The sequence below is a fragment of the Hirsutella rhossiliensis genome, assembly GCF_020360975.1.
Source record: "Hirsutella rhossiliensis strain HR02 chromosome Unknown scaffold00002, whole genome shotgun sequence".
Classification (NCBI taxonomy): domain Eukaryota; kingdom Fungi; phylum Ascomycota; class Sordariomycetes; order Hypocreales; family Ophiocordycipitaceae; genus Hirsutella; species Hirsutella rhossiliensis.
In genome coordinates this window covers 321,701-334,236 of record NW_025408668.1, presented here as the reverse complement: position 1 = coordinate 334,236, position 12,536 = coordinate 321,701, and the positions used below count along the sequence as shown (strand labels likewise).

The 12,536-nt window shown below is 53.2% G+C and overlaps 4 protein-coding genes across 4 annotated transcripts; 1 reads left to right on the top strand and 3 right to left on the bottom strand.

Annotated features, from left to right (window-relative positions):
- Window positions 1–1,271: 1,271 nt before the first annotated feature.
- On the bottom strand, window positions 1,272–2,631 carry HRG_01589 (MOZ/SAS family domain-containing protein; the record flags this gene model as incomplete). The annotated part of the gene is made up of 3 exons (XM_044860060.1): window positions 1,272–1,739; window positions 1,811–2,403; window positions 2,472–2,631. The coding sequence occupies 3 exons, from the start codon at window positions 2,629–2,631 to the stop codon at window positions 1,272–1,274; spliced, it is 1,221 nt and encodes a 406-aa protein (XP_044723693.1).
- Window positions 2,632–4,309: 1,678 nt separating this feature from the next.
- HRG_01588 (uncharacterized protein) lies at window positions 4,310–5,354 on the top strand (the record flags this gene model as incomplete). Its single annotated transcript, XM_044860059.1, has 3 exons — window positions 4,310–4,675; window positions 5,038–5,188; window positions 5,281–5,354. 3 exons carry the CDS (start codon window positions 4,310–4,312, stop codon window positions 5,352–5,354), a joined length of 591 nt encoding a protein of 196 aa, XP_044723692.1.
- A 704-nt stretch (window positions 5,355–6,058) lies between these two features.
- On the bottom strand, window positions 6,059–6,700 carry HRG_01587 (kinetochore sim4 complex subunit FTA2 domain-containing protein; the record flags this gene model as incomplete). The annotated part of the gene is made up of 2 exons (XM_044860058.1): window positions 6,059–6,328; window positions 6,380–6,700. 2 exons carry the CDS (start codon window positions 6,698–6,700, stop codon window positions 6,059–6,061), a joined length of 591 nt encoding a protein of 196 aa, XP_044723691.1.
- Window positions 6,701–8,486: 1,786 nt separating this feature from the next.
- Window positions 8,487–9,309, bottom strand: HRG_01586 (uncharacterized protein; the record flags this gene model as incomplete). The annotated part of the gene is made up of 3 exons (XM_044860057.1): window positions 8,487–8,510; window positions 8,590–9,213; window positions 9,295–9,309. The coding sequence occupies 3 exons, from the start codon at window positions 9,307–9,309 to the stop codon at window positions 8,487–8,489; spliced, it is 663 nt and encodes a 220-aa protein (XP_044723690.1).
- Window positions 9,310–12,536: the final 3,227 nt, after the last annotated feature.

Sequence of the window (12,536 nt, the reverse complement as noted above, 5' to 3'; positions counted from 1 at the left end):
TCACACCAGAGCGGACCATAGCATTGCAGGTACCAAGCCCACTATATAATAACGCAAATAACAAGGCAATGATAACTTCGAACCACATATCCTGTCCTCAAAGGCCCTCTTTAGCTGTTGATAGCGATCGGAAGGTAGTGGGTGCATTTCGGGGACTTGCGCGATCGGAGTAACAGAAGACGACCTCGATGACTGGATGACTTCAAAAAATATTGAGTGGAATCTTTGAGCATTATTAATTGCTCTTATGAGATTTTAGAACAATTCAAATAGTATTCGTGGAGTTATTCTCAGTTCTTTACTGGAATGCAAGGGAGAAGTAGTAGTAGTAGTAGTAGTAGGATTTATTTCGCCCGGAGGGAGGTCCCTATAAGGCCTTTACACTGTCTAGAGTACAGTTCAACACGTTTGTTCCTTGACTCCCCAAGCCCCACAGATCATCTTACGCTGCGCCAACCATTCCACTGTTCGCCCCACGACAGACCTGCTTGAAGGTCAATTTCTCCAAGTGTTCAGCATCCTATTCCCAGCAACTGAAGCGCGATGTGTCGAAGTTGAAGCGTGGTTGTGTTAGTCACTGATGGTGGTTGGTACGCCGATTGTGTTCTCTCATGACGCTGTTCCCTGTTGACGGGCGGGAACCCGGGTGTACCCTGTTCGCTCAGGGGTGCCTCCAGCCGGCTTCGAACCGACCCCTCTGCGACGCAGAGGCTCCAGACGTGTCACCACTACGCCATGGATGCAAGGGAGAAAAAACCCGGCGAATCACCCGATCCGGCAGATCACCGGGAAATCCCTTAGCTATATGTACTAAGCAGGATTGCTGGGACTTCTACCATAGCCAAATTTGCTAGTAAAACAATGTACCCCTAATCGCCTAGTGGTCTTATTGGCTGAGATCCCTGTTCGTGACCCCCTTGCTCCTCCTCGACACTCAAAGGGATGGGCCATTCCACGAGCATGAAAAGTGGGCTTTCATGAGTGATGCATGGGGTCAATGTGACTTTACGCACGTGCACTTGACACAAATTTATCGGCAGAACGATAAACATTTTTTAAAGATGCTGTCGGATCTCACCACGAGGCACGCACGAGGGACAAGTCGGATGTGAAAGCTGATCCCGCAGAGAAGGGGTAAAAGAGGTCTCTGTTACTGTTACAAAAGAGAGAGTAAAGAGCGTTGGGTGTCCACTGACCGAGCTTAAATAGCTGTCAGGAGGGACCCCGATATCTGCATACACAGGAAACAAGTATCCTCCTTCCAAACAGGGTCAGCTCGATGCGACACCTTTTCTTCCACCACACATATCGTTGCGGCGCATCTTTACCAGCCCCACGTCCTGCTCCAGGCTGTAAACACTGGCGGCTTCCACTGTATCCTGGCCGGGTCGAGAGATCTTTTGCTTCTGCTTCTGTTTCTCCCTTTGCTTGATGAGCTTGTCGGGGATGACGATCTTGTGGTCGCTCTTGTGATAGACTTGCATATTCATTGCTTGCAGGGTGTGTTCGACATCCTGAGTCATCATGGCTAGAGTTTTGGAAATCACCTCTATCGTCACTCTGTCGTCTCGCTCGTTGTAGCCTAGCAGCAGATCGAGTATGTTTTCGGACCAGTACTGGCGATAACTCAAGAGGCCCAGATCTGAAAGCGGCTTTTCCGGTGATCCTAGCTTGCCTTCGATCTTGGATAGCTCGTATGAGAACTGAATCAGCAACCTTCCGTATCCCTTCCTCTGGTGCTGCGGCAGAGTCATGATACAAGCCACGTTGTATCCGTCCGCACTCTCCTTCTCTTTGAGAAGTATCCTACGATATGGCAGCCCTTGTCGCTCCGGGTCGACATGACGTAAAAGAAAGGGTCGACGTCGTAGTACAGTGTCTGGTGATCGAGAAACATTTTAGACAGTAGGCAGAGATTCCGACACCATGTGCGTTGACGACGGCCATCGATTTCGAAAAAGGACACGTAGTCGTCTCTGTATATTTCATTACCCGGTGGGTGTTGCAGCGTGCACTTTCTGCGATGTCGCAGGAATGCCTTCTCGTCACCATAGTAACTCAAGCAGAATTCGCAGATGAAGATGACGTCATCCTGGCTGAACACTTCTGGATAGGGGGAAAAGTACCACGGAAACAAGTCGTTCTTCCCGAATTGGACTCTCGAGATATTTCGTACTCGCGAAATTTCGGCGGGGTTTTGACTCATAGAACCTGAGGTTCTCAACTTCTCGATTTCCTCTTCGCGACTGAACCCGCTTTCTTCATAATTCCTTACTTCCTCCTCGTCCGCGTCCAGCTCGTCGGTGGCGGCCGGCGTAGCACTAGCCCCGACGCTGGTGAATGTCTGGGGATCGCCATCGGGTCCAATCGACGATGATTTTCGGGTTTGAGACTCCACGAATTCTGGGTGTGACGGAGTCAGCAGATGGATCTGTCGTCGCTTTCCAAAAACATTGTGATGGTGGGCACACCTGTCCAAGGATGAGGAGTTGTGGCCTCAGAGTGAACCGACTGCTCCCTCTTTCCGGGGCGTTTTTGTGCCTTCGTCGAAACTGGGGCCTTTTTCGTTTGTACTGACGGCGCTTTCTTGGATTTTGAATCGTTCAGGTTGCCTTTTCTGGATTCGGCCATTCTACATCCTGGCTGAAGTCGATTCTGGCCACAGGAACCCACTCATCCAGTCGCTTGTTAAAGTTGTCGAAGTTGCAATAGAAATGCTTGCCACTCTTCGTTTCTTTGATACTGAGGATCTCGGCTCGCCGCGGTTGGCCTTCCTTCTCCACCCAGGCAATGCAGCCCGTCCTCAGAGTTTCGGAGACGCCTTGCCCTTTTCTCGCGGTGCGTCCGACCCGACAGCCGCCTCACCACTCGGCGTATCAACCCTCATGATACGGAGGGAGGGTGCCGGAGAAGGGTGCGTGGGCGACTTTTGGATGGACTCGTAGCTGATGCTGGAAACTCGATGCCGAGGGCAGGTGGGTGCTGGTAAATTATTCATCGCTAGGCGGTCAAGACTGGAAATCTTATCAGCCCCTGTTAGAAGCATAATGAATGAACCATGGCTTTGCTGCATGCATACCTAGGTTAGGTTCCTGCCTGCAAGGGAAAGGATTTGAATAACGAAACATACACCCCAATTTCGAAACATGCACCCCGAGCTAAACCCCATTCGGAAGAGCACCAAATTTTGGAAGTAACGAAACATGCACGGACGATTTCGAATCATGCACGGAGACTTAAACCCCATTTGAAGAGGACCCGCCCACAACAATTTGGCGCGCGCGTTCCCAACGCGATGGCTGCCGCGGCCACTGTAGCCAACGCCGCCGCCGCCGCCGCCACGATGACTACGATCGAGGGCTCAGGCCTGAGCCTATATCTATCCAGGACACACTTTTTGCACATATTCCGAGGCTCTTGAGGCACTTCGGAATGATCAGCAAGATCAAGGCTACGTCGTTAACGTTGCAAACAGCAAGACTTCCGGGAAGGCTAAGCGTAAAGCAGCCACTATTCGGTGCCAGTGGTAGGCGCGACGAGGCGGCCACGGCGTTGGGAGGCGCGCGCCAAATTGTTGTGGGCGGGTCCTCTTCCAAATGGGGTTTAAGTCTCCGTGCATGATTCGAAATCGTCCGTGCATGTTTCGTTACTCAGACGGGACCACACCGACCTACGCCGCTATGGCCCAGAAGGATGGTGCAGGCAGGGCCCCTGCCGGTCCGCCTCGACCCACGGCCCCGGAAACGCCTCCGGTCCAGCCGCCTAAGGATGACCTGTCCGTGGGGCTTAAGGTGTTACGCATTAATGTATTGAAATGTCAGTAGCTTTTACGTCTAGGCCCTATAGGAGAAATCCTCCGGGTGAAATACACATACATACATACATACAAGGATGACCTGCGTGTCTTCATGCGGCTCGACGACAAGTCCCCAGCATGGGGCTACCAGGACATGCCATCAGAGCTCACGTAGCTAAGACTCTCAACCTAGGGATAGAACGCATGCCACAGATCGCCCGGGTGAAGACTGGATGGGCTATTCGGGCCTCAGACCGGGAGGCGAGGGACCTGCTTGTGGAACGGCAGGACGACTGGGCGGCCCGGCCCGCCTCGGAGCGGTTGAAGGCTTCCAGAAGTGGCACACTTACGCTGTGGCTGACTGCCCGAGGCAGCTCACGGATATCTGGGGCCGCCGTGGACTGGCCAAGCTATCAAAGAAGGATCAAGCCCCAGACAGGCGCCGAACCAATTGATGCTCCATGTTGCTAAGAGACACTCCGAACGCTCCGTCGCGACCAGCCTACTGTGACGATGACTGTGTCCTTCGAGGCGGCGATACAGAGGAGGTGGCGGCTCTTGGGCACCAGCCGACTAGCCCGACTGATCGCCAAGATTGGGATCACCACTCCCGCTACGCCTGCGACCGAAAGCAGGCCCGCCGACGATGTGGCGGGAAAGACCACCGTGATAACGACTGCAAGCACCCGCAGAGGTGCGCGAACTGCGCCGAACCCTTTCCGACAGACCGACCATAAGGAGTACCCTGCCAGACCCAGGCGCTCACACGGCCAACTCGTGCGGCTCACCAAGATCGAAAAGTACGCCGTAAGGAATATCGGTTCTCAGCAATATCAGCAAGTCAATATGGTTCTGGAAGGCGCCGAGACTGACGATGATGTATGCAATATCATGCGGTGGCCGAGAAGGCGAGTCCGTTCAGGCCGCCTATACAAGTAGGCGAAACGTGTGACGGCTTTCGTTGAGCACCGTCACACCCCGTTTGCGTACATGACCCACATGTTGTTAAGCCACGGCCCACACGTACGGAAGACATATTTAGGGAGAGGACACCCGGCTGTATTGTTCTGTTCTCCTTTCTCTTCTTCAGAGTAGAATCTTCGTAATAGAGTCCACAGCCTTCTGGCTCAGTCCGTGACCGTCACAAAACGTTCTATGAGACCCAGACGGAGAAGGCAAACGTGCTTCGGACAGAGATCCTGGAGAGGCGCGTGACTGCAGACGACATCACGGACCCCTAGGCGCCGGAGGTCCGGCAGAGGGCCCTCGACTGCAGCGTCGTGCTCGCCGACGCGGCTCACTCGTGCACTTCCACTGGAAACATCTCCCCGGGAGTCGACGGCATCACAGTTCGGATGTTGCGTCGGATCTGGAGCCACATTCGGCGAAGCGGTGAGGGAATTGTATAAGGGCTGCATACACCAGGGCCACCACCCGGTCTGCTACCGCCTGGCGGAGGTAGTGATGATCCCCAAACCGGGCAGGAGGGACTTATCTGCCCAAGAGGCTGGAGGCCCATCTCCTCCTGGCCTGCCTCGGCAAGGACTCGAGCGTCTGATAGCCCGCCGTCTGGCCTGGGTCGCGATCACGCAAAGGGCCATCCACAGCCAGCACGCGGTGGCCTGCCCAAATGCTCAGCGCTCGACCTAGCGTTAGCATTGCTTCACGACCAGGGCGATATTGCCACGTTGATCATGATGGACATACAGGGCGCCTTCGACAGGTGGTGCGGAATAGGCTCCTCCTGCGACTGCGGGAAGCCATGCCTTCCGACCTTGCACCTAAGCAAGATTCGCTTCTCAAGTCATCGTCCTTCACGACATTGATAAAAAGCATAGCCGGCCCAATGCTTGTTACACGCCGCTATAGGCTTTTAAACTCGTCCGAATCCTTTAGACGACTGGGCAACTTATGACAGTAGTCCCGGTTCTTCATGGCGCTGACCTTGCGAAGGTTAGCGATGCCGTTGCCCGTTGGCCATATCATCAAACATCGCCAAATCCCCCACCCTCTCCTCCACCGCATCAAAATGCATACACCTATCGTAGTGGTTCAATATAACGTGCGGTTCAGTCCAAGCAGTTCCGAAATCAACAAGCTTCCCATCTCTATAGTTATCTTCCTTTATATCACGGACAAATATCCCCATCGAGTGTAAAGATCGCAGATCTCGTAGGTTGCGCGGCAAGCTTTTGACACTGACCCCGGAACCTGCACTTGCAAGATCTTCAACAATGGCATAGATCGGACGGATTGGTGTTTCTAGGGCGTTGTCCTGTTCAACACTGAAATCAAGGTTCCACTCATCCTCCAGTTTTCGGATGTCTTTTTCCTCCAAGTGGAAATAAAGCCGTGGCATGGAACTGCAACTTGATGCGGCAGTAATCGCCTGTCTTGCGCCTGCTTGATTCGACCGTATGCGCGGCATTCTGAGTAAAAGGGCATAACATGCCATTCCAACTCTTCTTCAGTGCAGCGGATACCCGCAGTGTAAAATTGGTGGTAGTCATACGAAATATCGTACGGCATAAACTAAGGCATAGTTAACCTCTCGAGCTGCCACAGCTCCTCACCACTACTTACCACCTTCAAAGCGTAGTGCTTAGACTCGATCTCAACCTTGAAAACATGTGCCATGATCTCAGAGTGGCCCGAATATGGTTCCAAGTGGTCATCGAGCATATCTTTCCAGGTGATCGATGCGTTGGCGAGTGCAGAGGGATGCAACTTCGGACCATGGCAAGGCGGAAGTCCGTCTTGAACGTCCATGTCCTCGTCGAATAGACCATCAGCACATCTAGAGGTGGCTGTAGTCTTCCCGGGGGCCCTAATTCGAGAAGATTTGCTCCGCGTCCGCTTTGGCTTTCTTCCGTCGTTTTGTTGTCGCCGTCCTTGTCGTGCCATGTTGTCATATTTTGCTCAAAAAATAGAGCACATAGTAGAGTGAAATTTGGAAATAATGGAGGCGGGAAATGAAGCCTGTGATTGATGGCGAGTGGATGAGAACAGAGCTGGCGAGGCAAAGCTTCCCTGACTTGGAGAGAACCACGGTTGTATTGCAGTGCGCGCGTCACGGTCGTCAGGGGCTGGCTGGATGATTGGAGGTAACCAAAAACTCCAACCATTACGCCCAGTTCTTGTCCCAAATGCAACGCATGTCTCATTGAGGTACTACTTCTTACTCCCGTTGTGCCGATATGGGCATCGCGGTTCCCGTCGCACCCATCCTTCCCTGTCAATTTCGCCTTCCCCAGCCTCTTTGCACGTCTCTTTTCATTCAGCCGTGCAGGATACAGTATATCTCGCTGATGCTACAGGCTAGAGCAACAAGGCAATATGAGGTGCATCAAGTGGCCAGAATCCGGCCTCATCGTCGTCTTGCACCTCCCACGCCCTCCATTGCAAACTTTACACCCCTTCTCCCCGGCGTTAAATATCCCAGCCAACGACACCACGGAGCGGGTAGCTACGCCGGCTCTAGCCGAGTCGAGACCGCCCCTCAGACCGCCCTCTGGTCATACCGGCTTCCCCGGGCACGATCCTGGGGCCGACCTTCCCTTCCTACGAATCCTCTCCGAGATGCGACCGACCATGCCTTGCAGATTGGAGACGCAATGTGACCATCACGTCGTGCAACCACCTGTTCACCAACTTGACCCGCTCCTTGAAGCTGTTAATCCCGACGTGAGCATCCTGCCCCTTGCCACGCAGGCAGCCTCCCTGCAAGCCTCGCCACTTTCCGTTACTTCAATATGTATTGCCCTGCTTCGGACTAAGCTGAGGGAGTAGAGATCAGGGGGTGAACCTGCCTCAGGTCCACCCCCTGACCCTCACTACGGGGGATCCTGTGGGCTAGTCTGGCCTAAGACCACCTAATCACTTTGGAAGTCTGTCCCTACTCTTGCTTGGTAGTTGGCTTGCTGATGACGTTAGAGAGGGGATGAGTCGGATGACCGGCGCATAGATGCAGAATCTGACGGTGTTCCAGCCAAGGATGAGCATTATCTGATGGAAGGGTGGCCAAAGAGTAAGGCCAATTGCTAGGCATTCTCTCTTAGGGGCGGCTTGCAGGCATCAGCCAAGCACTAGTAGATCACAGTTCCGACAGAGGAGGAAGGCGCATGAGTAAACCGGGCAGATAGATGCCACTAGACGGCTAGAGTCGCATTGCTGTGACTCACGAGATGATTTGCTGGAGCTCACATCAGGGGCTACAATGAAGCTCGACAGGGAATCGGGAAGTCTGTTCTACTCTTATATGACGGTGTTGGTGAAATGTTGTGTCAATACACATCGGAAAAAGGGGGTCACCACAGCTAGATTCAAGATGCATGTTCTATCTCTAAAGGGGCAGTCTGAAGGGGCTATTTATACAGGAGGCCTTAGGAGTTCTGGAGACCTCCTGAGTATGGGGCTCTACCCGTGCATACTTGGCTGTGCCCACGCATAAAGGGGTAGCTTTCCTTACTCAGGAAGTCCTGATGCGTTACTGCTACAGAGGCCAGGAATCCCTTTTCCAGGTCCTCCCTAACGGGGCTGCCCTGGTCCACAGACAGAAGGATATCAAAAAGCTTTAGTGAATCGGTAAGGGCATGGCCAACAGTGCCAATCTTCAATATATATTTAAAACAACCAATGGAATCGGCGATACGCCCTGCAGACCCTCGTCAACGCGTGTCAGCAGGTGCTCCTAGGGAATCATAATGCGGTACCACTGCGTTTGGATAAGTCGGCACAGAATAATGCAAGTGCATTACCGTACGGCCGCCAGTAGACGTAGGCTGTGTTGTTACCATGGCTTGGCCGGGACTGTCGTGCATCGACGGGGACGGTTGCCCGCCATAGACGCAGCCTTGTCGCGTGGTGCTCGCGCGACTCAATGGGGTTGTCGGTGGATACGGAGAATGAACAGCCGATTCCATGACTGCAGTAGCCATGCCCATGTGATGTTGATAGCCGTACGAGGACGTCACGAGCTGCGACGGCTCCCAGACGGACGAACTTGTCGTCGACCCTCGGTGGTGGAGGGTTCCGAATCGACTGTCCCGACAAATATAGGAGAAGTCTTCATCTAGACTGGCCAGTTGTCGCGGCATCAGGAGCCGTTGTAGCGACTGGACAGCGGCACTAGGGTCTTCGGCGTGAAAGGGTTGGCCTTGGTTGGAATCAAGTGGCAAGGTGCCCGACTGCAAGAAACGGGTTATTTGGTCGTCGCTAATGCCATGCCTGTTGAGGAGCTCCTGGAGCTGCTTGTTCTCCTCGGCTACTCTTCTCGCGGCCATCTGGACCTCGGTAGAGGCCTCGATGCCCTGAGTCTCGTATTCTCTGAGTCGCCGTTTGAGGTCCTGGACATATTCTCTCCGTCGGGCGCGCGATCTCCTCTGGTTGTCTCGAATTCGGGCTAATTTGTTCTCGCGCTAGAGCAGAGAAAGAAAGGGACTCTGCTGTTAGTTAAGGCCGTTCCAGTCTACGGTATCACCTGGGTTGATGTCACTTACCGCGAGGGTTGACATTTGGCTTGCAAGCTTGTTTGGGGCCGCCCTCCTTGACTAATGAACGGGGAAAGGATTGTAAAAATAAGCGTCTCCAAGTAGAATATCTGTGAGCGTGTAAGAGAACGAGAAATGCGAAATTAACAAGTCATAGAGAGTTGGGGGGAAGAGCTGGAAGAATTGCTCCAGCGGCTCCGATCACTCGAGACGCATGCAAACCATGGCGCAGCCTTTGCAGCCTTCACGGATATTTGGACAGGTGACGGTTGGATATGCATTTCGGCGTCTCAAATAACTACACGTCCTCATGCGCACGTCCTCATGCGCCTCGCTGACTGTCCACCCCAGCCGATCGAGGGGCAGCGACTTACGAAGTACAATGGAGAGTGTGACATTGTCTGGCGCGGAATGCTTAGTAGTTCAGGATTCCTCGCGAATTCCGCAAAAAGAGGTCATAGACAGGCGACCTCCAACTTTAATTTCAATGATCTATTTTGTAGTGTTCTCTACTGCGACGGCGTACAGCAATGTAGCTACGGCGCAACGCAAGGTAGCAGTAGCCAGTGTTAGAAGACGAGTTTATATTATTACATGCTCGTTCTCGCCGTGGCATCTTCGTCCATTTCTCTCAAGCTTTCACTCGCATATCTCTTTAGTTTTATAAGGTCCATTCCCTTAGCTGTCTTCTCAACAGCTTGAAAAAGCCGTCGCTGCTCGGGTTAGTTCCCAATCCGGGTTGCTTCTGGGACAACTTACAAATGCGTTCTCCGTCCCCTCGCGATCAAAACAGCCGTCTTCGTAGAGGACATTCCGACGAGAAATCTCCATGTTCTCGGCCACAGGGTATGGAGGGTCTCCCCCGAGTGTGTTTGGGGGGATGAGCACTCTTGCGCAAATACGCGTGCTCTCTCCGAATTCTCTTCAATCTCTTTGAAAAGTTGCCGCATGATACCAAAGATAATTGTTTGGAAGGTGACGGTAGGGACCTCCGTATGCGTGCTGGGTAAGCGACTGGATGTCTGACGGAGGCCCTCGGATTGAGATTTCATGGCCTCTTCGATTTGTGCCATCTGGGGCTTGTGCTGAGTCGCATTGTTCGACTCGCCCGCGGCGTTGCCTGATTCCCTATACCATTCACGTCAGTAAATGTTCGCTGCCGCCATGACATATCACGAAGCCGTTCTTACTATCGTCCTGGCGCTCGGGCTTTGGAGCGGCTGTCGTGGCTTCGGCGTGTAGGTTGGGTTTTGCTGGGCGGAGAGCCTTTCGCACTTGCGTAGGAGTCGAAAAGAGGACGCCGAGGTTGTGACATTGTCTCGTTTAGATTCGCTACCACGAGCTCTCGCATGTGCTCTTAGTAGCGCGTGTAAGCCGTAAGTGCCGCAAGATACTCACGACCTAGAAGTCAAGCGTTGAGTCAAGGAATGAATGGAAGACGTAGTTGGTAGCAGAGCTGGGAAACACGACGTGAAAGCCGGACAGGTAATCATACAAACCAGCAGTCTATGGTGGCGTCTAGCAAGCGGAGCGTGTAAATATCGCCATGTCTCGTTTTCCCACCCTAAGGGGTGTCCTGACGGCTCTCTAGAGTCGCTCCATTGGAGCTGCGGCTAATTTTCATGCATTGTGAAGTATTGCTATCTCGTTAGATGCAAATGTAGGTATCGCGAAGGTCGCCGTCATCTTCCCGAAGTTGATGCCGACGTGGGCAGCCCTCCCCTTGTCGCGAGGCTCCCTCCGCTGCAAGCTTCGCCACCCCCGACACTTCCCAGGCATGTACATGTACATTGTCATATATTGGGTCAACGACGAGGGAAGAGGAATTAACGGACAAGTCCTGCCTCGCGTTCCCTCCCTGAACCCCGGCGCAGGGGAGGCTGCGGACTAGTCTGCACGATTCGGTTCGCCCCTGCGCCTACGGAGTTGGCTACTCGTAATTTTGCAGCATTAGCGGATGCGATCGGTGCATTGATGCAGAAGCTGAACCTGGTCAAAGACGCATAAACCATCTCAGGGGTGGCCGGCAGGCGTCAGCGAAGCAACAACGGACCACAGCCCGGAAGTGGAGGAAGGCGCATGATCCCACCCGACAATATGTGCAATGAGATGGCCAAAGCTGCGCCTTGGGGATTCTCGGGATGATTCGCTGGCGCTCTCGTCCCGGCCAAGGCAGCCCGTCTCATACTCGTGTAGAAAGTAAAGGAGGTAGGCACCACCCCCCTTTGTCCCGGTTTCCATATCTCCCATTTTCTTGCAATTCTCCGAAAGCCAACGAGGCCCTCCTTCCCGCCATGTCGACTGACACTACCTCGACTATGCAGGGGAATATGAGTTCCACTGAATCGATTGCCTGTGGACAAACTGGTCATCTTCGTGCTCGATATGCTTCTTTGTCCTACCTCGCCCACATCAGAATTCTCGGATACCGAAAGCCAACTCAACGGCACAAACTGTCGAGACAAATATCCGCAAGACGAGATTGCAGTGTCACCTACACAAAATATTCAGCCCTTGTTTGCACCTAGCGATCTTGAAGAGAGTGGTTACTCTTCCTTTTGCGACGATGACAAGGAGAATCGTCCTCCTACTGGGCTCGTTTTTCGAGTCACTGTATCCGATACTTGCCATCGAGTAGAGGCCAGAGGTACAGTCGAGAACGAACAAGGCAAACAGGTTGAGATGGAACTTGACCTCCTCTCTGCAAGCCTGTTAGAATTACTATCAGCCTTTCTCAGTCTTCTCCTTCGGACTCGTCACGACACACCAGGCAATGCGAGCGGAGAGACCACGGCGGGATATCCGGGGGTGTAAGTACAGAATGTCGAGCGCCTAAAAGAAGATGGCAAAGCCATGGGCAAGGGCATAAGCGACAGCGGATTCACAATATCCGGAGGAGCAAGCAACCAGCCGTGGAGGAGTGCTGAATTGTTATATTTTCACCAGCCCTTAGAATGGTAGTAACCTAGTCCTTAAATATCTCGTCTAAGAAATGCTGGTTCCACAAGCTGGCATTTGCATCCTCGCTAGCCTTCATGCGAGACTTGTCGGGAATTGCCCTCGGGTCACCGAATTATGTGAGGCGTATCGATGATCCAAGACGGCGTCGGGTGTGAGTGCCTGCTGCCTTTCCAACACGAGTCCAAGTCTAAGTGAGTCGGTCAACTCGGTCATGAGCATACTGCGGCGAGTCGTTCGTGGCGATAGAACTGCCCGGGTTTTCCCGGGTCGCATGTGACTTGAGCATGCAG